Here is a 27,245-nt window from a genome sequence, read left to right on the forward strand (position 1 = left end):
AGACAGAGCATCTGCTTTACTGTTTCTGGTTCCAGGACGGTACGTAACAACAAAGTGAAATCGACTAAAAAAAAGTGCCCATCGGGCTTGTCTGGCTCTTAGTCTGCGGGCTGTACGTAGATATTCTAGATTTTTGGATCAGTATATACTGTGATAGGATGATCAGTTCCCTCCAGAAGATGTTTCCATTCTTTGAATGCTGTCTTTATGGCAAGTAGCTCTCTGTTCCCAACGTCATAATTTCTTTCCGCAGGGGAGAGTACTCGGGACAAGAAAGCCACCGGATGAAGGTAATCCCTGTCACCAGCTCTTTGTGATAGCAATGCCCCCATAGCAGTTTCAGAAGCGTCAACCTCAAAATAAAAGAGTTGTCGTGGTTCAGGCATGATTAAGACAAGTGAAGAGGTGAAAAATTGTTTTAGCTGTTCAAAGGCCTATTGAGCTTTGTCAGTCCAACGAAACTTAACCATCTTTTAGGTAAGAGCAGTTATAGGTTGGATAATACAAGAAAAGTTTCTTATAAACCTTCTACAAAAGTTTGCAAAACCAACAAAGCATTGTATGGCCTTCTTACTATCTGGAATGGGCCAGTTGATTATAGCTTCAATTTTTTTGGAGTCCATACTTATCTTTCCAGGTGTTAAAATGAAGCCTAGGAATTCAACTGAGGTAGTGTTGAAGATACATTTTTCAAGTTTTGCATATAGATTATTGCTTCTTAAGCAAGATAATACTGTGGTAACATGTTTATGGTATTGTGATTCAGAAGAGGAGAAAATGAGTATATCATCAAAGAAGGCTACCACAAAGATATCCAGGATGTCACAAAAGTTGCCGTTGACCAACCGCTGAAAGGTAGCAGGGGCATTGCATAAGCCGAAAGGCATCACAGTATACATAATGTGCATAACGTGAACGAAAACATAATTTATGCTTACCTGATAAATTTATTTCTCTTGTAGTGTAGTCAGTCCACGGGTCATCCATTACTTATGGGATTATATCTCTTCCCCAACAGGAAGTTGCAAGAGGATCACCCAAGCAGAGCTGCTATATAGCTCCTCCCCTCACATGTCATATCCAGTCATTCGACCGAAACAAGACGAGAAAGGAGAAACCATAGGGTGCAGTGGTGACTGGAGTTTAATTAAAAATTTAGAACTGCCGTAAAAGACAGGGCGGGCCGTGGACTGACTACACTACAAGATAAAAAATAAATTTATCAGGTAAGCATAAATTATGTTTTCTCTTGTTAAGTGTAGTCAGTCCACGGGTCATCCATTACTTATGGGATACCAAAGCTAAAAGTACACGGATGATGGGAGGGACGAGGCAGGAACTTTAAACGGAAGGAACCACTGCCTGTAGAACCTTTCTCCCAAAAACAGCCTCTGAATAAGCAAAAGTGTCAAATTTGTAAAATTTTTAAAAAGTGTGAAGAGAAGACCAAGTTGCAGCCTTGCAAATCTGTTCAACAGAGGCCTCATTTTTAAAGGCCCAGGTGGAAGCCACAGCTCTAGTAGAATGAGCTGTAATCCTTTCAGGAGGCTGCTGTCCGGCAGTCTCATAGGCTAAACGTATTATGCTATGAAGCTAAAAAGAGAGAGAGGTAGCCAAAGCTTTTTGACCTCTCCTCTGTCCAGAGTAAACGACAAACAGGGAAGAAGTTTGACAAAAATCTTTAGTTGCCTGCAAATAGAATTTCAGGGCACGGACTACGTCCAGATTATGCAAAAGTCGTTCCTTCTTTGAAGAAGGGTTAGGACACAATGATGGAACAACAATTTCTTGATTGATATTCCTGTTAGAAACTACCTTAGGTAAGAACCCAGGTTTAGTACGCAGAACTACCTTGTCTGAATGAAAAATCAGATAAGGAGAATCACAATGTAAGGCAGATAACTCAGAGACTCTTCGAGCCGAGGAAATAGCCATCAAAAACAGAACTTTCCAAGATAACAGCTTGATATCAATGGAATGAAGGGGTTCAAATGGAACACCTTGCAAAACGTTAAGAACTAAGTTTAAGCTCCACGGCGGAGCAACAGTCTTAAACACAGGCTTAATCCTAGCCAAAGCCTGACAAAAAGCCTGAACGTCTGGAACTTCTGCCAGACGTTTGTGTAGAGGAATAGACAGAGCAGAAATCTGTCCCTTTAACGAACTAGCAGATAAGCCCTTTTCTAAACCCTCTTGTAGAAAAGACAATATCCTAGGAATTCTAACCTTACTCCATGAGTAACTCTTGGATTCGCACCAATGTAAATATTTACGCCATATCTTATGGTAAATTCTTCTGGTAACAGGTTTCCTAGCCTGTATTAAGGTATCAATAACCGACTCCGAGAAGCCACGATTTGATAAAATCAAGCGTTCAATCTCCATGCAGTCAGCCTCAGAGAAATTAGATTTGGATGGTTGAAAGGACCCTGAATTAGAAGGTCCTGCCTCAGAGGCAGAGACCATGGTGGACAGGACGACATGTCCACTAGGTCTGCATACTAGTTCCTGCGTGGCCACGCAGGCGCTATCAGAATCACTGATGCTCTCTCCTGTTTGATCTTGGCAATCAAGCGAGGAAGCATCGGAAATGGTGGAAACACATAAGCCATGTTGAAGACCCAATGTGCTGTCAGAGCATCTATCAGCACCACTCCCGGGTCCCTGGACCTGGATCCGTAACAAGGAAGCTTGGCGTTCTGGCGAGACGCCATGAGATCCAGATCTGGTTTGCCCCAACGATGAATCAGTTGAGCGAAGACCTCCGGATGAAGTTCCCACTCCCCCGGATGAAAAATCTGGCGACTTAGAAATTCTGCCTCCCAGTTCTCCACGCCTGGGATGTGGATCGCTGACAGGTGGCAAGAGTGAGACTCTGCCCAGCGAATTATCTTTGAGACTTCCAACATCGCTAGGGAACTCCTGGTTCCCCCTTGATGGTTGATGTAAGCCACAGTCGTGATGTTGTCCGACTGAAATCTGATGAACCTCAGAGTTGCTAACTGAGGCCAAGCTAGAAGAGCATTGAAAATTGCTCTTAACTCCAGAATATTTATTGGGAGGAGCCTTCAGGGAATTCCAGACTGGGCCCCAACCTAGAAGGCTGGCGTCTGTTGTTACAATCGTCCAATCTGGCCTGCGAAAGGTCATCCCTTTGGACAGATGGGGCCGAGAAAGCCACCATAGAAGAGAATCTCTGGTCTCTTGATCCAGATTTAGCAGAGGGGACAAATCTGAGTAATCCCCATTCCACTGACTTAGCATGCACAATTGCAGCGGTCTGAGATGCAGGCGCGCAAATGGTACTATGTCCATTGCCGCTACCATTAAGCCGATTACCTCCATGCACTGAGCTACTGACAGGTGTGGAATGGAATGAAGGGCACGGCAAGCATTTAAAAGCTTTGATAACCTGGCCTCCGTCAGGTAAATTCTCAACTCTACAGAATCTATAAGAGTCCCTAGGAAGGGAACCCTTGTAAGTGGCAATAGAGAACTCTTTTCCACGTTCACCTTCCACCCATGCGACCTCAGAAATGCCAGAACTATCTCTGTATGAGACTTGGCAGTTTGAAAACTTGACGCTTGTATCAGAATGTCGTCTAGGTACGGAGCCACCGCTATGCCTCGCGGTCTGAGTACCGCCAGAAGTGAGCCCAGAACCTTTGTAAAGATTCTTGGGGCCGTAGCTAACCCGAAGGGAAGAGCTACAAACTGGTAATGCCTGTCTAGGAAGGCAAATCTTAAGTACCGGTAATGATCCTTGTGAATCGGTATGTGAAGGTAGGCATCCTTTAAGTCCACTGTGGTTATGTATTGACCCTCTTGGATCATGGGTAGGATGGTTCGAATAGTTTCCATTTTGAATGATGGAACTCTTAGGAATTTGTTTAGGATCTTTAAGTCCAAGATTGGTCTGAAGGTTCCCTCTTTATTGGGAACCACAAATAGATTTGAATAGAATCCTCGCCCGTGTTCCGTCCGCGGAACTGGGTGGATCACCCCCATTAGTAAGAGGTCTTGTACACAGCGTAGAAACGCCTCTTTCTTTATTTGGTTTGCTGATAACCTTGAAAGATGAAATCTCCCTTGTGGAGGAGAAGCTTTGAAGTCCAGAAGATATCCCTGAGATATGATCTCCAACGCCCAGGGATCCTGGACATCTCTTGCCCAAGCCTGGGTAAAGAGAGAAAGTCTGCCCCCCACTAGATCCATTTCCGGATAGGGGGCCCTCTCTTCATGCTGTCTTAGGGGCAGCAGCAGGTTTTCTGGCCTGCTTGCCCTTGTTCCAGGACTGGTTAGCTTTCCAGCCCTGTCTGTAATGAGCAACAGCTCCTTCCTGTTTTGGAGCGGAGGAAGTTGATGCTGCTCCTGCCTTGAGGTTACGAAAGGCACGAAAATTAGACTGTTTGGCCTTTGATTTGGCCCTGTCCTGAGGCAGAGCATGGCCCTTACCTCCCGTAATGTCAGTGATAATTTCTTTCAAGCCGGGCCCGAATAAGGTCTGCCCTTTGAAAGGAATATTAAGCAATTTAGATTTAGAAGTCACATCAGCTGACCAGGATTTAAGCCACAGCGCTCTGCGCGCTTGGATGGCGAATCCGGAGTTCTTAGCCGTAAGTTTGGTTAAATGTACGACGGCATCAGAAACAAATGAGTTAGCTAGCTTAAGTGCTTTAAGCTTGTTCATAATTTCATCCAATGGAGCTGTGCGAATGGCCTCTTCCAGAGACTCAAACCAGAATGCTGCCGCAGCAGTGACAGGCGCAATGCATGCAAGGGGCTGTAAGATAAAACCTTGTTGAACAAACATTTTCTTAAGGTAACCTTCTAATTTTTTATCCATTGGATCTGAAAAGGCACAACTATCCTCCACCGGGATAGTGGTACGCTTAGCCAAAGTAGAAACTGCTCCCTCCACCTTAGGGACCGTCTGCCATAAGTCCCGTGTGGTGGCGTCTATTGGAAACATTTTCCTAAATATAGGAGGGGGGGGAAAGGCACACCGGGTCTATCCCACTCCTTGCTAATAATTTCTGTAAGCCTCTTAGGTATAGGAAAAACGTCAGTACACATCGGTACCGCATAGTATTTATCCAGCCTACATAATTTCTCTGGAATTGCAACCGTGTTACAATCATTCAGAGCCGCTAATACCTCCCCTAGCAATACGCGGAGGTTCTCAAGCTTAAATTTAAAATTAGAAATCTCTGAATCCAGTCTTCCCGGATCAGATCCGTCACCCACAGAATGAAGCTCTCCGTCCTCATGTTCTGCAAATTGTGACGCAGTATCGGACATGGCTCTCCCATCATCAGCGCGCTCTGTCCTTAACCCAGAGCAATCGCGCTTGCCTCTTAATTCTGGCAATTTAGATAATACTTCTGTCATAACAGTAGCCATGTCTTGCAAAGTGATTTGTATGGGCCTCCCTGTTGGCGCCACAATATCACGCACCTCCTGACCGGGAGGCGAAGGTACTGACACGTGAGGAGAGTTAGTCAGCATAACTTCCCCCTCGTTGTCTGGTGATAATTTCTTTACATGTAAAGATTGACTTTTATTTAAAGTGACATCAATGCAATTAGTACACAAATTTCTATTGGGCTCCACATTGGCCTTTAAACATAGTGAACAAAGAGATTCATCTGAGTCAGACATGTTTAAACAGACTAGCAATGAGACTAGCAAGCTTGGAAAAAACTTTCAAATAAATTTACAAGCAATATAAAAAACGCTACTGCGCCTTTAAGAAGCACAAAAAGCTGTCACAGTTGAAATAAAAATGAACCAAATTAGTTATAGCAACCAAATTTTCACAGTAAATGTATTAAGTTAGCAGAGCATTGCACCCACTTGCAAATGGATGATTAACCCTTTAATATCCAAAAACGTATAACAATTATATAATTAACGTTTTTATCACAGTCAAACACACTGTCACAGGTCTGCTGTGACTGATTACCTCCCTCAAAACGAATTTTGAAGACCCCTGAGCTCTCTAGAGACGTCCTGGATCATGGAGGATGAAATAGGAAGATTGTGACTGAAATTTTACTGTGCAAAAAAGCGCTAAAATAGGCCCCTCCCACTCATATTACAACAGTGGGGAAGCTCAGTAAACTGTTTCTATGCAGAAAACAAAGATAGCCATGTGGTAAAAATCATGCCCCAATAAGTTTTATCACCAAGTACCTCACAAAAAACGATTAACATGCTAGTAAACGTTTTGAACATATATTTTAAAAGCTATAAAGTGTTGTTAATAAGCCTGCTACCAGTCGCATTTACTGCAGTGAAGGCTCATACATTACTTCAGTATTAACAGTATTTTCTGAGTGAAATTCCATTCCCTAGAAAAATACTTCAGTGTACACACACTCATCAGCCTAATACCAGTCGCTACCACTGCATTTAAGGCTGAACTTACATTACATTGGTATTAGCAGTATTTTCTCAGTGAATTCCATTCCTTAGAAAAATAATTTACTGCACATACCTCATTTGCAGGGGGGCCCTGCATGCTATTCCCCTCTTTCTGAAGTTACCTCACCCCTCAGAATGTGTGAGAACAGCCAGTGGATCTTAGTTACGTCTGCTAAGATCATAGAAAACGCAGGCAGATTCTTCTTCTAATGCTGCCTGAGAACAAACAGCACACTCCGGTGCCATTTAAAATAACAAACTTTTGATTGAAGAAATAAACTAAGTTTAAAAACATCACAGACCTCTCACAACGACCTATCTTTAGTTAGGTTGCAAGAGAATGACTGGATATGACATGTGAGGGGAGGAGCTATATAGCAGCTCTGCTTGGGTGATCCTCTTGCAACTTCCTGTTGGGGAAGAGATATAATCCCATAAGTAATGGATGACCCGTGGACTGACTACACTTAACAAGAGAAAATCGGTTTTCCACTCATCGCCTCTTCTTACTCTAACAAGATTGTAGGCGCCTCTTAGGTCAATCTTGCTAAAGATGACTGCTGATTTCAGTCTATCCATTAGCTCTGGGATGAGCAGTAAGGGGTATTTGTTTTTTATGGTAATGGCATTGAGCTCCCTGTAATCAATGCAGGGGCGAAGTCCTCCATCTTTTTTGCTAACGAAGAATATGCCAACTCCAGCAGGAGATTTGGATGGCTTGATAAACCCTTTCTGAAGATTTTCTTGAATATATTCTTTTAAAACTTTTAACTCCGGCTCAGATAATGGATTATTATGTCCAAAGGCAATTGGAGCACCTGGAAGAAGATCTATGGGGCAATCGTACTCCCTGTGAGGAGGAAGGATATCTGCTCCTTTCTTTTCAAAGACATCACAGAATTCTTTATACATGTCGGGTTCAGAGGTATTTCCAGAAGTCTGGGTTTGAAGGGTAGTGTTCATGGAGGTGTTAAGACAAGTCTTGATACAAAAGGATGAATGTAAACTTACGGACCCAGTCTCCCAATTGATTGCAGGGTTATACTTACGCAACCATGGCAGGCCAAGTACAAGGGGAAACACTGGTGATGTTGCCAAATCAAAGATTAGCTTTTCTTGATGCCCAGACCCAATTAGAATTGATAAAGGGTTTCTTCTGTTATAGGGGCAGTCTTTAGAGGTGAAACCTCGATAAGTTGTATGGGAATGGGTATCTTTTTAGGAACACTGGGTATCTAAAGCCTCTGGGCTAATTGAATGTCCATAAAACAACCACTAGTGCCTGAATCAATCATAGCAGGTAAACTACTGGAATTCTTGTTCCACTGCAAAGAGAGAGATATGGTCAAATGAGCCTTTGAATACCTTGGTATATGATTAAGAGAAAGTAGAGGAGTAGGTTGCTTACTCTTAGTGGTTTTAGGTTTTGCGGTACAGTCTCGGACTAGATGTCCAGGATTTCCAAAAAATAAATAGAGATGTAATGATCTTCTTCTTTGCTTTTCAGCATCTGAAAGGGGGCCCATGAGACCTCCTATCTGCATTGGTTCTTCCTTTGAAGTTGTAGGGGGAGATGAAGATAGAGTACGAACAATACGTTTGTGTGGTGGAATATATGTAGCAGTCTTTTCCATACGTCTTTCCCTGAGACAACGGTCTATCTGGGTTGATAGAGAAATCATCTCTTCTAAAGTTTTGGAAATTCCCACTCGTGCTAGCTTGTCTTTTAGGCTATCAGATAAACCCAAGCGAAACTGATCAAGAAAAGCAGCCTCATTCCAGGATGTGAGGGTAGCAAGTTGGCAAAACTCAGTGATTTAATCCTCTACATCTTTCTTGCCTTGTTTGAAGATGCAAATTCTTGCTTGAGCGGAGGAGGTTTTGTATGGATCTTCATATTGTGTTTCTAACATTTTCAGAAACTGATCCCAAGACTCTAGGATAGGGCTATGAGAGACAAGGAGTTGATGAGCCCATACCTGAGGTTTGCCTATAAGAAGTGAAATGACAGTTCATACACGTATGAAGTCAGAGTGATATTAAACTTTTCTGGTAGTGCAACTCTAGGTTCAGATCCATTGTTACAGGCTGATTCAGGTATAGCTGCATTAGCCGTTGGTGTGTGGGAGCTAGTACCCTGTGAAGGTCTTAGATATAGCTGCTCCAATCTATTTTGATTCTCTTGTAATGCTTGCACTATCTGGGTTACAGCGTTTAGTTGCTGAGTAAGGGCCTCAACTATTCTTGTTGGTAAGATATTTTTTGAAATGTCCAGGAACAAGGTAGCATATGCAAGTAGGTATAAGTCTCTAAACAAGCACAAAACTCAGTGAGTACTGTTGGTAAGATATTTTGTGAAATGTCCAGGAACAAAATAGCATATGCAAGTAGATACAAGTTTCAGTTGAAGATTAAGCATATAACAGAGGTCTATGGTTTTAGCAGAGGTAGAAGCATACAACAGGGGTCTTTGGTCTCAGCAGTAATATTGCATACCCAAGAATGTCAGCAGAGATCTTTGGTCTCAGCAGTAGTAGAAGCATACATCAGTATTACAACAGGGGTCTTTGGTCCCAGCAGTAGTAGAGGCATACATCAGTATTACAACAGAGGCCTTTGGTCCCAGAGGCAGTATAAGCATACCCAAGTATGTCAGCAGAGGTCTTTGGTCTCAGCAGTAGTAGAAGCATACAACAGGGGTCTTTGGTCTCAGCAGTAGTATAGCATACCCAAGTATGTCAGCAGAGGTCTTTGGTCTCAGCAGTAGTAGAAGCATACATCAGTATTACAACAGGGGTCTTTGGTCCCAGCAGTAGTAGAAGCATACATCAGTACTAAAACAGAGGCCTTTGGTCCCAGCGGCAGTATAAGCATACCCAAGTTTGTCAGCAGAGGTCTTTGGTCTCAGCAGTAGTAGAAGCATAGAACAGGGGTTTTGGTCTCAGCAGTAGTATAGCATACCCAAGTATGTCAGCAGAGGTCTTTGGTCTCAGCAGTAGTAGAAGCATAGAACAGGGGTCTTTGGTCTCAGCAGAGGAGCAGGAACCAGGAAAGCACCTTCCAAGGCAATAATGAGTAGCTTTTTTTTAGGAACTCCCACCCCTGTGCCTTTCAGGTGGGAGTTCCTGTAATCAGTTACTGTACCTTTAAATCTAGGTAGCATGCGGCCGCGCAAGCGTAGAGATTTGCAGCTGCTGCTGCTGACAGGCTGGTCTCGTTGTCTCTCCTCGTGGGATGCAGAGATGGATTACTGGGTCTGTCTTTACCGTAACGGCGGCTAGAGACCCAGCAGTAGCCTCGACGGCGGCCAGGTAAGTCAGGGATCCTGACAATATACATATATATATATATATATATATATATATATATATATATGATGTTTGTGTGCATATATATATACAGTGGGGCAAAAAAGTATTTAGTCAGCCACCAATTGTGCAAGTTCTCCCACTTAAGAAGATGAGAGAAGCCTGTAATTTTCATCATAGGTATACCTCAACTATAAGAGACAAAATGTGGAAACAAATCCAGACAATCACATTGTCTGATTTGGAAAGAATTTATTTGCAAATGATGGTGGAAAATAAGTATTTGGTCAATATCAAAAGTTCATCTCAATACTTTGTTATATATCCTTTGTTGGCAATGATAAAGGTCAAACGTTTTCTGTAAGTCTTCACAAGGTTGTCACACACTGTTGCTGGTATGTTGGCCAATTCCTGCATGCAGATCTCCTCTAGAGCAGTGATGTTTTGGGGCTGTTTCTGGGCAACACGGACTTTCAACTCCCTTCAAAGGTTTTCTATGGGGTTGAGATCTGGAGACTGGCTAGGCCACTCCAGGACCTTGAAATGCTTCTTACGAAGCCACTCCTTCGTTGCCCGGGCGGTGTGTTTGGGATCATTGTCATGCTGAAAGACCCAGCCACGTTTCATCTTCAATGCCCTTGCTGATGGAAGGAGGTTTGCACTCAAAATCTCCCGATACATGGCCCCATTCATTCTTTCATGTACACGGATCAGTCGTCCTGTTCCCTTTGCAGAGAAACAGCCCCAAAGCATTATGTTGCCACCCCCATGCTTCACAGTAGGTATGGTGTTCTTTGGTTGCAACTCAGCATTCTCTCTCCTCCAAACACGACGAGTTGTGTTTCTACCAAACAGTTCGACTTTGGTTTCATCTGACCATATGACATTCTCCCAATCCGCTTCTGGATCATCCAAATGCTCTCTAGCATAATTCAGACGGGCCCGGACATGTACTGGCTTAAGCAGTGGGATATGTCTGGCACTGCAGGATCACCCAGATCGAGGGAGATTATCAGTGGTCTTGTATGTCTTCCATTTTCTAATTATTGCTCCCACAGTTGATTTCTTGCCTATTGCAGATTCAGTCTTCCCAGCCTGGTGCAGGTCTACAATTTTGTTTCTGGTGTCCTTCGACAGCTCTTTGGTCTTCGCCATAGTGGAGTTTGGAGTGTGACTGTTTGAGGTTGTGGACAGGTGTCTTTTATACTGATAACAAGTTCAAACAGGTGGCTATAATACAGGTAATGAGTGGAGGACAGAGGAGTCTCTTAAAGAAGAAGATACAGGCCTGTGAGAGCCAGAAATCTTGCTTGTTTGTAGGTGACCAAATACTTATTTTCCACCATAATATGCAAATAAATTATTTCCAAATCAGACAATGTGATTGTCTGGATTTGTTTCCACATTTTGTCTCTCATAGTTGAGGTATACCTATGATGAAAATTACAGGCCTCTCTCATCTTCTTAAGTGGGAGAACTTGCACAATTGGTGGCTGACTAAATACTTTTTCCCCCCACTGTATATGTGTATATATATATATATATATATATATAGACTTCAATGTAGTGCACTCTCACTTGCCAACCCAGACACAGACCAGGGTGCTTAACGGAATGAATAATCTGAATATGAATAAGCACTCGCTGGATTTCAAAACCACAAAAATTTATTCGGCAGTGACGTTTCGGGGCATTCACCCCTTCCTCAGACAACCCAAAATGTGAAAAACATTTTGGGTTGTCTGAGGAAGGGGTGAATGCCCCGAAACGTCACTGCCGAATAAATTTTTGTGGTTTTGAAATCCAGCGAGTGCTTATTCATATTCAGATTATATATATATATATATATATATATATATATATATATATATATATATATATATATATATATATATATATATATATATATATATATAATAGTGCAGCTGTATACGTGTGTTATTATGTGTGTGTGTGTATTTATATATATATATATATATATATATACTAACACACTTTTGTTTTACCCATTTTCTCCCCCCCCCCCCCCATCCCCTTGGTTATCTGTCCGGTATGTTTGTGGCAGACACCTGTCAACCCTATTTCCTCCTTGAGGAGCTGGAGCAGGAAGTAAAGGACAGTGCATGAGGAATAATATATTTTAAAAATATTTCTCTAGTAAGGTGTATCCAGTCCACGGATCATCCATTACTTATGGGATATTCTCACTCCCAACAGGAAGTTGCAAGAGGACCCACAGCAAAGCTGTTATATAGCTCCTCCCCTCACTACCATATCCAGTCATTCTCTTGCAACTCTCAACGCGCATGGAGGTAGTAAGAGGAAAGTGGTGAAAAATAGTTAGTTTATTAACTTCAATCAAAAGTTTGTTATTTTAAATAGTACCGGAGTTGTGCTATTTGTTCTCAGGCAGAGATAGAAGAAGAATTTGCCTGAGTTTTCTATGATCTTAGCAGGTTGTAACTAAGATCCATTGCTGTTCTCACACATGTCTGAGGAGTGAGGTAACTTCAGAGGGAGAATGGCGTGCAGTTTATTCTGCTATCAGGTATGTGCAGTTATGATTTTTTCTAGGATTGGAAATGCTAGAAAATGCTGCCGATTCCTGATAAATGTAAGTTAAGCCTGAATACAGTGATTTAATAACGACTAGTATCATGCTTATTCTCAGGGGTAATACCCTTATAGATATGCTATATAAAACGTTTGCTGGCATGTTTAATCGTTTTTTATATATGCTTGGTGATAAAACTTATTGGGGCCTAATTTTTTCCACATGGCTGGCTGTATTTCTGCCTAGAAACAGTTTCCTGAGGCTTTCCACTGTTGTAATATGAGTGGGAGGGGCCTATTTTAGCGCTTTTTTTGCGCAGTTATAATTACAGACTGAGACATCCAGTTTTCCTCAAGAGTCCCCTGCATGCTACAGGACATCTCTAAAGAGCCTAAAATCGTTTATTGGGGAAGGTAGGAGCCACAGTAAAGCTGTGGCACTTTGCTGGGACTGTTAAAAAAGTCTATGTCGTTTTTTTGATCCGTTTTTTGAACTAAGGGGTTAATCATCCATTTGCAAGTGGGTGCAATGCTCTGTTAGCCTATTACATACACTGTAAAAATTTCGTTTGTGTAACTGCCTTTTTTCACTGTTTTTCCAATTTTGACAAAATTTGTTTCCCTTAAAGGCACAGTACCGTTTTTTTATATTGCTTGTTAACTTGAATTAAAGTGTTTTCCAAGCTTGCTAGTCTCATTGCTAGTCTGTATAAACATGTCTGACATAGAGGAAACTCCTTGTTCATTATGTTTAAAGGCCATGGTGGAACCCCCTCTTAGAATGTGTACCAATTGTACTGACTTCACTCTAAGCAATAAAGATCATATTATGTCTTTAAAAAATTTATCACCAGAGGAATCTAGCGAGGGGGAAGTTATGCCGACTAACTCTCCCCACGTGTCAGATTCTTTGACTCCCGCTCAAGGGACTCACGCTGAAATGGCGCCAAGTACATCAAGGGCACCCATAGCGTTTACTTTACAAGACATGGCGGCAGTCATGGATAATACACTGTCAGCGGTATTAGCCAGACTACCTGAACTTAGAGGTAAGCGAGATAGCTCTGGGGTTAGACGAAATACAGAGCATACTGACGCTTTAAGAACCATGTCTGATACTGCCTCACAATATGCTGAAGCTGAGGAAGGAGAACTTCAGTCTGTGGGTGATGCTTCTGATTCAGGGAGAATCCCTGATTCTGATATTTCTACATTTAAATTTAAGCTTGAACACCTCCGCGTTTTACTTAAAGAGGTTTTAGCTGCTCTGAATGACTGTGACACAATTGCAGTGCCAGAGAAATTGTGTAGACTGGATAAATACTTTGCCGTGCCGGTGTGTACTGATGTTTTTCCAATACCTAAAAGGTTTACAGAAATTATTAATAAGGAATGGGATAGACCAGGTGTGCCGTTCTCTCCCCCTCCTATTTTTAGAAAATGTTTCCTATAGACGCCACCACACGGGACTTATGGCAGACAGTCCCTAAGATGGAGGGAGCAGTTTCTACTTTAGCAAAGCGTACTACTATCCCTGTTGAGGACAGTTGTGCTTTTTTAGATCCAATGGATAAAAAATTAGGTTACCTTAAGAAAATATTTTGTCAACAAGGTTTTATCCTTCAGCCCCTTGCATGCATTGCCCCTGTCACTGCTGCTGCGGCGTTCTGGTTTGAGTCTCTGGAAGAGGCCTTACAGGTAGCGACTCCATTGGATGACATACTTGGAAAACTTAGGGCACTTAAGCTAGCCAATTCTTTTGTTTCTGATGCCATTGTTCATTTAACTAAACTAACGGCTAAGAATTCTGGTTTTGCTATACAAGCGCGCAGAGCGCTATGGCTTAAATCATGGTCAGCTGACGTGACTTCAAATTCTAAGCTGCTTAACATTCCCTTCAAGGGGCAGACCTTATTCGGGCCTGGTTTGAAGGAGATTATTGCTGATATCACTGGAGGTAAAGGTCATGCCCTTCCTCAGGACAGGTCCAAATCCAGGGCCAAACAGTCTAATTTTCGTGCCTTTCGAAACTCCAAGGCAAGTGCGGCATCAACCTCCTCTAATGCAAGACAAGAGGGAACTGTTGCTCAGTCCAAGGCGGTCTGGAGGCCAAACCAGACCTGGAACAAAGGTAAGCAGGCTAAAAAACCTGCTGCTGCCTCTAAGACAGCATGAAGGAACGGCCCCCTATCCAGTAACGGATCTAGTGGGGGGCAGACTTTCACTCTTCGCCCAGGCGTGGGCAAGAGATGTTCAGGATCCCTGGGTGTTGGAAATTATATCCCAGGGGTATCTTCTGGACTTCAAAGCTTCTCCACCCACAGGGAGCAAACCAGATAAAGAGAGAGGCATTCTTACACTGTGTACGAGACCTCCTAGTTATGGGAGTGATCCATCCAGTTCCAAAAGAGGAACAAGGACAGGGTTTTTACTCAAATCTGTTTGTGGTTACCAAGAAAGAGGGAACATTCAGACCAATTTTGGATCTAAAGATCTTAAACAAATTCCTCAGAGTTCCATCATTCAAGATGGAAACTATGCGTACCATCCTACCTATGATCCAGGAGGGTAAATATATGACTACAGTGGATCTAAAGGATGCTTACCTTCACATTCCGATACACAAAGATCATCATCGGTTTCTCAGGTTTGCCTTTCTAGACAGGCATTACCAATTTGTAGCTCTTCCCTTCGGGTTAGCTACAGCCCCAAGAATCTTCACGAAGGTTCTAGGGTCTCTTCTGGCGGTCCTCAGGCCGCGGGGCATAGCAGTAGCCCCTTATTTAGACGACATCCTGATACAGGCGTCAAACTTCCAAATTGCCAAGTCTCATACAGAAGTAGTACTGGCATTTCTGAGATCGCATGGGTGGAAACTCACAAGAGTTTCCTTTCTAGGGACTCTGATAGATTCTGTAGAGATGAAAATTTACTTGACGGAGTCCAGGTTATCAAAGCTTCTAAATTCCTGCCGGGTTCTTCATTCCATTCCGCGACCTTCGTTGGCTCAGTGTATGGAAGTAATCGGCTTAATGGTAGCGGCAATGGACATAGTGCCGTTTGCACGCTTACATCTCAGACCACTGCAACTATGCATGCTCAGTCAGTGGGATGGGGATTACACAGATTTGTCCCCTCAACTGAATCTGGACCAAGAGACCAGGGATTCTCTGCTCTGGTGGCTATCTCGGGTCCATCTGTCCAAAGGTATGACCTTTCGCAGGCCAGAATGGACAATTGTAACAACAGATGCCAGCCTTTTAGGTTGGGGTGCAGTCTGGAACTCCCTGAAGGCTCAGGGATCGTGGACTCAGGAGGAGTCTCTCCTTCCATGCTCTTCAGGCTTGGCCTCAGTTAGCGTCTCTGAGGTACATCAGATTTCAGTCGGACAACATCACGACTGTGGCTTACATCAACCATCAAGGGGGAACAAGAAGTTCCCAAGCGATGTTAGAAGTCTCAAAGATAATTCGCTGGGCGGAGATGCACTCCTGCCACCTATCAGCTATCCATATCCCAGGTGTGGAGAACTGGGAGGCGGATTTTCTAAGTCGACAGACTTTTCATCTGGGGGAGTGGGAACTCCATCAGGAGGTGTTTGCACAAGTGATTCATCGCTGGGGCAAACCAGAACTGGATCTCATGGCGTCTCGACAGAACGCCAAACTTCCTTGTTACGGATCCAGGTCCAGGGACCCCAGGGCGACTCTGATAGATGCTCTGGAAGCGCCCTGGTCTTTCAACCTGGCTTATGTGTTTCCACCGTTTCCTCTGCTCCCTCGACTGATTGCCAAGATCAAGCAGGAGAGAGCATCAGTGATTTTAATAGCGCCTGCGTGGCCACGCAGGACCTGGTATGCAGATCTAGTGGACATGTCATCCTTTCCACCATGGACTCTGCCTCTGAGACAGGACCTTCTACTTCGGGGTCCTTTCCACCATCCAAACCTAATTTCTCTGAGACTGACTGCATGGAGATTGAACGCTTGATTTTATCAAAACGTGACTTCTCCGAGTCAGTCATTGATACCTTAATACAGGCACGAAAGCCTGTCACCAGGAAAATTTACCATAAAATATGGCGTAAATATCTTTATTGGTGTGAATCCAAGGGTTAGTCATGGAGTAAGGTCAGGATTCCTAGGATATTATCTTTTCTCCAAGAAGGCTTGGAAAAAGGTTTGTCAGCTAGTTCCTTAAAGGGACAGATTTCTGCTCTGTCTATTCTTTTACACAAGCGTCTGGCAGATGTCCCAGACGTTCAGGCATTTTGTCAGGCCTTAGTCAGAATCAAGCCTGTGTTTAAACCTGTTGCTCCACCATGGAGCTTAAACTTGGTTCTTAAGGTTCTTCAAGGAGTTCCGTTTGAACCTCTTCATTCCATAGATATAAAACTTTTATCTTGGAAAGTCCTTTTTTTGGTAGCTATTTAATCGGCTCGTAGAGTCTCCGAGTTATCTGCCTTACAATGTGATTCTCCTTATCTGATTTTTCATTCTGATAAGGTAGTCCTGCGTACCAAACCTGGATTCTTACCTAAGGTGGTATCTAACAAGAATATCAATCAAGAGATTGTTGTTCCATCCTTGTGTCCTAATCCTTCTTCAAAGAAGGAACGTCTATTACACAATTTGGACGTGGTTCGTGCTTTAAAGTTTTACTTACAAGCTACTAAGGATTTTCGACAAACATCTACTTTGTTTGTTGTTTACTCTGGTCAGAGGAGAGGTCAAAAGGCTTCGGCAACCTCTCTTTCTTTTTGGCTAAGAAGCATAATACGCTTAGCCTATGAGACTGCTGGTCAGCAGCCTCCTGAAAGGATTACAGCTCATTCTACTGCTGTGGCTTCCACTTGGGCCTTTAAAAATGAGGCTTCTGTTGAACAGATTTGCAAGGCGGCAACTTGGTCTTCGCTTCATACTTTTTCAAAATTCTACAAATTTGATACTTTTGCTTCTTCGGAGGCTATTTTTGGGAGAAAGGTTTTACAGGCAGTGGTACCTTCCGTTTAAGTACCTGCCTTGTCCCTCCCTTCATCCGTGTACTTTAGCTTTGGTATTGGTATCCCATAAGTAATGGATGATCCGTGGACTGGATACACCTTACTAGAGAAAACACAATTTATGCTTACCTGATAAATTTATTTCTCTAGGGGTGTATCCAGTCCACGGCCCGCCCTGTCATTTTAAGGCAGGTAATTTTTAAATTTAAACTACAGCCACCACTGCACCCTATGGTTTCTCCTTTCTCTGCTTGTTTTCGGTCGAATGACTGGATATGGTAGTGAGGGGAGGAGCTATATAACAGCTTTGCTGTGGGTCCTCTTGCAACTTCCTGTTGGGAGTGAGAATATCCCATAAGTAATGGATGATCCGTGGACTGGATACACCACTAGAGAAATAAATTTATCAGGTAAGCATAAATTGTGTTTTCTATTAAGTATAAGCCACTGCTTAGTGCTTTTTCTGTTACTACAATGAAACACACTGTTTAACATCCCTTTAAAGGCACGGCACACACAGCACAACTTAATACAAAAAAACACAGTACACGCTATTACAACAAAAAACACAGATATGACAGGTTAGGAGGTATGTTTTACATTTCACACAGTAGGATATTTTAGGCATGCAATGCCAATGTAATAAATGGATATTTTTACCATTGTTTTCTGCTTGGGTTGAATGGCTTCTAGTTGAAATTTTCCGTAGTTTGATGTCAGGAGTTCTTCCTTTGGGAATGGTCCACCATGTGAGATTTTTTACCTTCAAAGAGAAATGTAAGGGAACTAAATGGTTCTGTCATGTACATTAAATATCAGCATTAAAACATAACATATTTTAGAATAAATGTTTACATAAAGCTGTTAAAATTAAGATTAAAGGGACATGAAACAAAAAAATTATTTTATGATTCAGATAGAGAATACAATTTTTTAAAAACTTTCCAATTTATTTCTATTATCAATTTGCTTAATTCTCGTGTTATTCTTTGTTGAAGAGATATCTAGATAGGTAGCGTGCACATGACAGGAAATAATGCTGCCACCTAGTGCTCTTGCTAATGTAAAATATTGTTGCAAAACTGCTGCCAATTGGTGCGGAAGACACCTGCACGCTCCTGAACTCACCTTCTTGCATTTACACAAAGGATAACAAGAAAACGAAGAAAATTTGATAATAGAAGAAGAAATGTGTTTAAAATTGTATGCTCTATCTGAAACATTAAAGGGACAGTCTAGGCCAAAATAAACTTTCATGATTCAGATAGAGCATGTAATTTTAAACAATTTTCCAATTTACTTTTATCACCAATATTGCTTTGTTCTCTTGGTATTCTTAAGTGAAAGCTTAACCTAGGAGGTTCATATGCTAATTTCTTAGACCTTGAAGCCCACCTCTTTCAGATTGCATTTTAACCGTTTTTCACCACTAGAGGGTGTTAGTTCACGTATTTCATATAGATAACACTGTGCTCGTGCACGTGAAGTAATCTGGGAGCAGGCACTGATTGGCTAGACTGCAAGTCTGTCAAAAGAACTGAAAAAAAGGGGCAGTTTGCAGAGGCTTAGATACAAGGTAATCACAGAGGTTAAAAGTATATTATTATAACTGTATTGGTTATGCAAAACTGGGAAATGGGTAATAAAGGGATTATCTATCTTTTAAAACAATAAAAATTCTGGTGTAGACTGTCCCTTTAAATAAACTTTGTGGGTTTTATGTCCCTTAAAAATGTAACAGGAAATGCATGTTTGTACACAGTTGATCCCCTGAGGTCAGAAACAGACTGACCAACACAACTCACACCGTTCTATTGCTTTAAAGGTAAACACCTTCAGCAGCATAAAAATAAATCCTAGTTTAATTCAGGAACAGAACAACTGTTTTTCAGAAACCAAATAAACATCAAAAAGCTTTTAAATACCCTCTTCTAGATGCAACCATAATAAAATGTACACAGTTTAGAGTATTTTATTATTGCATAATTGCTTACATAGAACTACGTATTTAACCCCAGCAGCAAAAAGACATCAAACACCCTATTTAAGGTGTATATAAATAATGCACATAACCTTGGAGGAAGGGAAAACATAATTCATGTATATGTCACTAACATACAGAGATATAATGAGCACTGTACATAATTAACTAACTCTACTTAAATCCATTGTGCTGAGTTTTTTGTTGTTTTTAATCTGTGTTTACGTTGCCAGCTGTCTTCTACAAAAATAACAAACAAGCTGCCGCTGACTGTTTTTTCAACACAATCTGTTTCTTTTTATGATTACTTTGATTTAACATTTTTTAATTTTCTACTAAAGTAGCACTGTTTCATCTCCCTTAAAGGCCCTCTCGACCTGAGGTGTGATAACTAAATAACGCTAACTAAATAATAAATAACATATTTGGTAACACTAATAACTAAAAAAACACAACAAAATTGGAGGTAACGACCTGTGGGTTGTAATTTATTATAAAACACAAGAAAACCAGCAGGTGTAACTTTTTAAAATATTAACCAATCAAATCACGTGGCGGCAATCGGGGCCTAAGTACAAACCCCGGCAAAGAGTTGTCCCAGGCCCTAGCTACTGACATCAAGCAGAGCTCAGCTACAACGCAACAAGTCAGATCAAATCTTAGGGAGTTTTTGGGGCCAGCGTAACACAGGAGGGATACCCCAAGGCTTGAGCTTGGGGACGTCACCCCACCTGCCACTCAACCAGCATCCAGGGCCAAGACCAACTGACTAAGCTAGGTAGGGTGCCAACAGCCAGAACTCCAAACCAGTAGGTCCAGGATCAGCTAGTCGAACAGCTTGCTGAAACCTGGGGAGGCGCAACTACAGTCCTCGAACATACAGAGATAGGTCAACTAACCCTCCTCAGACCTTGGACAAGCTAAAAGGTCCTCCTATGGAGTTTACTGTAAATGATTGCTGCCAACCTGCAACAAAAAAGCGGGAGAGAGGACAAGGAAGCTTTTGGGGTCTACAGGAGCAAAGAGGAAGAAGGAGCTTTTTTGGACCTAAAATGGTAAGTGCAGCTGCACCTCCCTAATTGCAACAAAGTTGCAACAGACATACACAGCACACTCAGTTCCTAAGGGACTTAACATTTAGATAGGATGTCCTACACTGTCTTTAAGGCACAAAATCCATACTCCTTCAAATTTTCAGCTGAAATTACAAGAAGTTTGTTGTTACTTTTTTCTTGCAACAAAATCATTTAAAAAATGTACATTGTGCTAGAGGAAAAAAGTAGTGTGCGCTAACACAATGCATGAATATTATTTCCCCAACCTGGCACATTATTAACCCCTAAACTACAAACCCCCATTGCATTTAACTCCTAAACCCCCAACACAATAACCCCCTGTTAACAACCCAAACCGCAATTCAAATCTAAACTCCATCACTCTATCCCCCCACCGCCACCACTATAAAAATCCTTTTTCACTATAAAAACCTTACTGCTATTAACCACTAAACAACAACAAACCCCTTACAATGACCTCCTCACTGCTAAACCAATTGCTTTAAACCACTAAACAACAACAAACCCCTTACAATAACCTCCTCACTGCTAAACCACTTGCTTTAAACCACTAAACAACAAACCCCTTACAATGACCTCCTCACTGCTAAACCACTTGCTTTAAACCACTAAACAACAACAACCCCCTTACAATGACCTCATCACTGCTAAACCACTTGCTTTAAACCACTAAACAACAACAAACCCCTTACAATGACCTCCTCACTGCTAAACCACTTGCTTTAAACCACTAAACAACAACCCCCTTACAATGACCTCCTCACTGCTAAACCACTTGCTTTAAACCACTAAACAACAACAACCCCCTTACAATGACCTCCTCACTGCTAAACCACTTGCTTTAAACCACTAAACAACAACAACCCCCTTACAATGACCTCCTCACTGCTAAACCACTTGCTTTAAACCACTAAACAACAACAAACCCCTTACAATGACCTCCTTCCTCACTGCTAAACCACTTGCTTTAAACCACTAAACAACAACAAACCCCTTACAATGACCTTCTTCCTCGCTGCTCAACCACTTGCTTTAAACCACTAAACAACAACAAACCCCTTACAATGACCTCCTTCCTCACTGCTAAACCACTTGCTTTAAACCACTAAACTGCCACAACCTCCCATTGCTTTAACCACCACTACTAACCCTCCTAGCCACTGTTTCCCCATAGTGAACAAGTACATTTTCTGTTCATTGTTTGTTTGCCATATTTCTAGGCAGGTATCAAAGGCTTTATTTTTTTCCTTTGGGACTCTCACAATATCTTCACAACATACTTATTTACCCCTAAACTGTCAGACCTCCCAACACAATTAACTCTTGTAAATACCCAACACCACACTAATAAACCCTAAACCACCAGACACATCACAAGGTTTTGAAAATGATCGTATCCCATTATAAGTATGGGATGAGATAATTTAGTCACAAGAAAAAAGTTACATTTTACAATGTCCTGTGATACGAACCGAAACACCCAATCAATATCCTTCAGATTATAATATAGTCCTTGCTGTGTATGCAACTCATTTACAGTACAGGTAGCCCTCAGTTTACGCCGGGGTTAGGTTCCAGAAGGAATGGTTGTAAATTGAAACCGTTATAAATTGAAACCCAGTTTATAATGTAAGTCAATGGGAAGTGAGGGAGATAGGTTCCAGGCCCCTCTCAAAATTGTCATAAGTTACACCTAATACATTATTTTTAAAGCTTTGAAATGAAGACTTTAAATGCTAAACAGCATTATAAACCTAATAAAATAATCACACAACACAAACTTCACTTGGATTTTTCTACAGTTCTTTCTATGCATTACAATCTGGACTGATTTATAGACAGGAAGATCTTGTTCCTTTGAAATCTGCTTGATAGTTCAGGTCTGGTTAAACGGATTAATTTCAGCTTGCTTGGCTTTGCTGCAACACAAGCAGACAGCTCTACCTACTGGCTATTTTAATAAATGCACTGCTTCTCAATGCTTTTTAAAAACAGACACATGACTGGGAAAAAAGGTTGTTATTCTGAAACGGTGTAAATTGAACCGCTGTAAAACGAGGGCCACCTGTACTTAATTGTGGATTTATACAGTGGGGTCGATTTATCCTGATGCCCCTGTTCAGGCTCGCCGGAAACAGCAGTTATGAAGCAGCGGTCTTAAGACCGCTGCTCCTTAACTGGTCCGTCTGCTCTGAGCGGCGGACAGCAATCAACCCGATCAGATACGATAGGGTTGATTGACACCCCCTGCTAATGGCCGATTTGCCGCAAATCTGCAGGGGGCGGCATTGCACAAGCAGTTCACCAGAACTGCTCGTGCAATGCTAATTCATCGATGTCTGTCGGACATGACCTGCTGAGCGGATCATGTCAGACAGACCGTGTTTAAAGAAGGTAAACACATAGGTAAAGTTCTACTCTGCAGTTTCTCAGTAGGGCACAACCTATCAGTCAATAAAGAGCAGCAGTTGCACAATCCTCTATTTAACTGCTATATTCCTGTTTGGAGCTGCAATGCTTTTGGCTCCTCAGCTAGACTTGACCTGTGTGTTTAAACTCATTGCATGAGTTAAAGGGACAGTACACTGTAAAATTGTTTTTCCATTAATGTATTTTAAATGACTTGTTATACCAACTGCAGAGTATAAAATATTTGAGAAATTGCATTTTCGGGTTTATTTGTGTATCTGAAGTAGCTGGTTTTGTGCTTTGAAACCACAGCCTATTACAATGGGTTGAGCTTCAGGTAATATCAGATCTCATTATGTTATCACTTTTATGTACACAGACTTGCTTCCTTATCTTATATTTGTCTGGAACACCAAAGCTCAATACATAGAGAGAACAATGGAAAATTATCATTTTATTACTTAACTATCATGCCCCCCACTGAGGGTGTAATCTCTTCTGCTGGCTGTGTTTACTTAGGATTGTAAATAGCGTATACGCCAGTATCAAAACTTTCAGTATAGGTTGGGAAACCACAAGCTAAATCAGCTATTTCAAATGCTGAAATAGGAGTAAAGGAGCCACTTGCAACAAATTTAATACACTCTAGCAGGTAAAAAGGATCATTGGGAATAATTTAAAGGGGAGAAAGTTTTTGGGTGAACTGTCCCTTTAAGCACACAGCAAGCTAAGGTTAGTAATGCAAATGTTACAAATATTAGAATGTCCCTTTAAAGAGCTATAAAAGTGCAAACTAAAATGGTCTAATATGTTAGAACATTTTATGATTGCAAAGCTGCTTAAATATAACTATACTTTATGTGTGTAACCCAAAGCTAGCGTCCGACTTAGAGCAGAAATGCATTACTGGGAGCTAGCTGAACCCATCTGGTGAACCAATGACAAGAGGTATAAATGTGCAGCCACCAATCAGCAGCTAGCCCCCAGTAGGGCATCACTTCTCATGAGCCTACCCAGGCATGCTTTTCAACAAAGGACATCAAGAGAAAAAAGTGTTTAAAATTGCATGCTCTATTTGAATAATAAAAATGATTGGGTAACAGCTGATTTATGTTATCCCTTTAAAGAGACAAAATTGTTCTGCAGACGTGATTTGGGTTTGGTTTTAAATTGTGAGAAATTATATGTTCTATGGGCTACATGCAAGATGGCAATATTATTGGGTGTGAGGGCAATTATCAACAGTTGTTTCTGTAATGCTACTGGTTTTTAAGCAATACCAGAATCATTTAAAAAATGCCCAAAGGCGCTCACTCTTAGTTCTAATGAGCTCTGATGAATCTGTACTTTGTTGAAGATTCAAATAAAGTACTTTGATGTGTCTATTTCAAACAAATCAATATTCCCAATGTATGCCCTAATGTCAACATTGCCAAAGGATGAACTTATATATAAAGTTATAAAACAAAAAATTGCTATATAGCTATAATAAAGAGCACTATTACCTATATCATTTAGATACCAGTATAATTTGATAAAATAATAAGCTAGAGGTTTAACTAAAAAAATAATGCTCTATAATAAAATGTTTAATTATACATATTTAAACTACTTTGCAATGCAATTTCATTATTTATTTTGCCTGAAATTCTTGTAAATTAACTCTGGAATTGTAGTGTTCTGTTCCCCCCAGAGAGGTTGGAGAGCATTCTATAGAATGCAGAATTCTACATACTAAACAGTGATTGGTTGATATGAGCAGGAACCTGTTTATATCTGTCCCTAATTGGCCACTGCAAAGGAGGTAACATACGTTTCAAGAGGCTTTTTAAGGGATGTGCCATGGAACTGCAAAATGGTGCATAATTTTGAAACAAAATAACATACATATGTATTTATATGTTTATATATGTATATATGAAATAAACAAAAAACAAAGTACCAAATATGCTAGAGTGTTGCAAAACAATATCTGTGTACAAAGGTTAAAAATACTCCCCTCTGTGTGTACCGCTGCCGTCTATCAGTCTCTCCCAAAAAGAGACTGAGAATTGTAGTGGTGTGTGATATAGAGGCGCAGGTGTTTTCTTATTCGGTGCTCCAAATTTGCCTGAGAATGAAAGGGCTTTATTTCTATGTGTGTAGATCAACACCACATAATTAGTGCAGTATACTTACTCTGAAAGAATTCAGAGTCCAGCTTCCTCTCAAGAGTTAGTCTGTGCGATGTATTGTGGTTAAAGATTCCCCAAATCCACTGTTGCTGTGAATACAGGATAGCGTACTCAAAATACAATGTGTAACTCATGCAAAATGTGCAGTATATGCATCTCATTATTTTACTGCTCTTGAGAAAGACGAAACATTGTTGAAACGCGTAGAGCTTTTGTTTATGAGCTTTTATCTATCTGTCCACAGTGACACTTTTAAATAAATTTGTATCTTTTACGAATTTTGTTTGCTGCCTTTTGGATTTTTTTAAACCACATCAGCGGGAGCGCTGTACAAGGAGCCGGATTCCGATTTTATCGGAGTAAGTATACTGCACATTTTGCATGAGTTACACATTGTATTTTGAGTACGTTATCCTATATTCACAGCAACAGTGGATTTACACACATAGAAATAAAGCCCTTTCATTCTCAGGCAAATTTGGAGCATCGAAGAAGAAAACACCTGCGCCTCTATATCACATACCACTACATATGTGTATATATGTCTATATATGTGTACGTATGTATTTATGTGTTTATATATGTATTTCTTGTTTTGTGAAACAGTTAACCAGAGCTCCGAGGATGCGATATCCCAAAGTTTAAGTGATCGGGTTTACTTTCAAATTGTAATACAAGTTCCACATCCGATAAACCTTTTTTTGCTCATGTGTAACTATTAGTGCACCACTCGTAATCTGGCCCTTAATGGTTTATGGTTTCAAAGAACAAAACAAACTTATTTGAATACAAAAATATACCTAAATGTGCAATTTTAAATACATTTTATACTCTGCAGCTGGTTTAACAAGTCATTGGAAACGCATAACTGGTGGCGGCATCGGAGAACCTAAAAAAAATGACCCCATATAGCTAGAGCCTAGGTCAAGGCCCGTATTGAATTTGAGCTTTGGGGGAGCCCTGCGAGGCTTCGTCCCCATCATGAGTCACAGACATCCTAGGAGGTCTTCAGCCAGCTAAATATAGCCACCAATAAGCAAGTGCTATCCTGCGTCCTGAACCAAAAATGGTCCGGCTCCTTATCTTAAATTCTTGCTTTTTCAAATAAAGATACTAAGAAGAAAAATTGATAATAGGAGTAAATTAGAAAGATGCCTAAAATTTCATGCTCTATCCGAATCATGAAATAAAAAATTTGGGTTTAGTATCCCTTTAAATATTGCATATAAAAATAAATTTAAAAAGAGAAAAGCTTGCATTGTTTGTAAACTTTAATATCTTAATGAAAAAGAGGACTCAAAAAGCTTAGTTTTCCTCTTTTATATCTTGTTGAGAATGCCATAACGTTTAAGGCTTTAACGACAGCACCCAACAGTCTGTCTGTAACCTTAAAGGGACACTGTACACTAAATTTTTATTTGCCTAAATGTTTTGCAGATGATCCATTTATAAAGCCCATCTGAGTGTTTTGTAACAATGTATAGTTTTGCTTATTTTTAATAACATTGTGCTGATTTTCAGACTCCAAACCCCTCCTAAGTATCATATATAGACCCAAGTGTACAGACTTCTGCTTGCTCCTCTTTGTGCAATGGGTCTTTTCATATGCATGGATAGGGTCTGCTCCTTCTGCTTTCTCCGCTCCTTTCAGTGGGTGTCCCAACCTAACCTCATCAACAGTGCTAAATTGGGAGCTTCAAAGTAAGTTTAATAAAAGGTTTTAGACTGGATTTTTGGATCAGTATCTGTGCAGTATCTTCTTTATAGTAGTGTCTATTACATGCAGTTATATAAAATTGGTGCATACTGTCTTTTTAATGCCTTCCGACAGCAATTTTTTCTATTTGCAAACTCACGCATACCCAATTGTCAGTTGTACACTTTCTACTAATATGCACAACTGGTACAGCTGTACAGTTTACATATAAAAATCTTTTACCAGAATGATTATGCCAAATAAAAAAAATCAACAAGTTTAAATACTAATTTTTCTTATGGATGATGGAAAAATGTTGGCTTACAGTTCCCCTTTAAGTAAAATGATAGTATTCCAGCCTCTTTGGGAAGGAGTGAAACAGGCACATTTTTCAGAGATATCTTGCAGTAATATCAGATAAAATGACGGCGATAGGCCCCCTAGTGATAACTGACTTGGAGTCTGGAGTGTTCTGTGTGTTTGTTTTAATTAGTAATTTTATAAGGCCCTGGTGCAGCGTTCCCAGCCTTGTTTTCCTGCATTCTGTCTACAAGAGATTTCCCCAACCACCCAGCCTGTTGAAAGAAGTTAGATGGCGGCTTTGAGTTTAAGGTTGCAGT

The 27,245-nt window shown here is 41.0% G+C and overlaps 1 protein-coding gene across 1 annotated transcript in view; it reads right to left on the minus strand.

The window, feature by feature from the left end:
• Positions 1-27,245, minus strand: part of SLC5A10 (solute carrier family 5 member 10) — a 519,796-nt gene that overhangs the window by 8,734 nt on the left and 483,817 nt on the right. Inside the window, exon 14 of the mRNA XM_053694330.1 lies at positions 17,950-18,052. Within this exon, the coding sequence (XP_053550305.1) occupies positions 17,950-18,052 (103 nt within the window). The remainder of the gene's footprint in view (positions 1-17,949; positions 18,053-27,245) is intronic.

The sequence above is a fragment of the Bombina bombina genome, chromosome 11 (assembly GCF_027579735.1).
Source record: "Bombina bombina isolate aBomBom1 chromosome 11, aBomBom1.pri, whole genome shotgun sequence".
NCBI classification, from domain to species: Eukaryota; Metazoa; Chordata; class Amphibia; order Anura; family Bombinatoridae; genus Bombina; species Bombina bombina.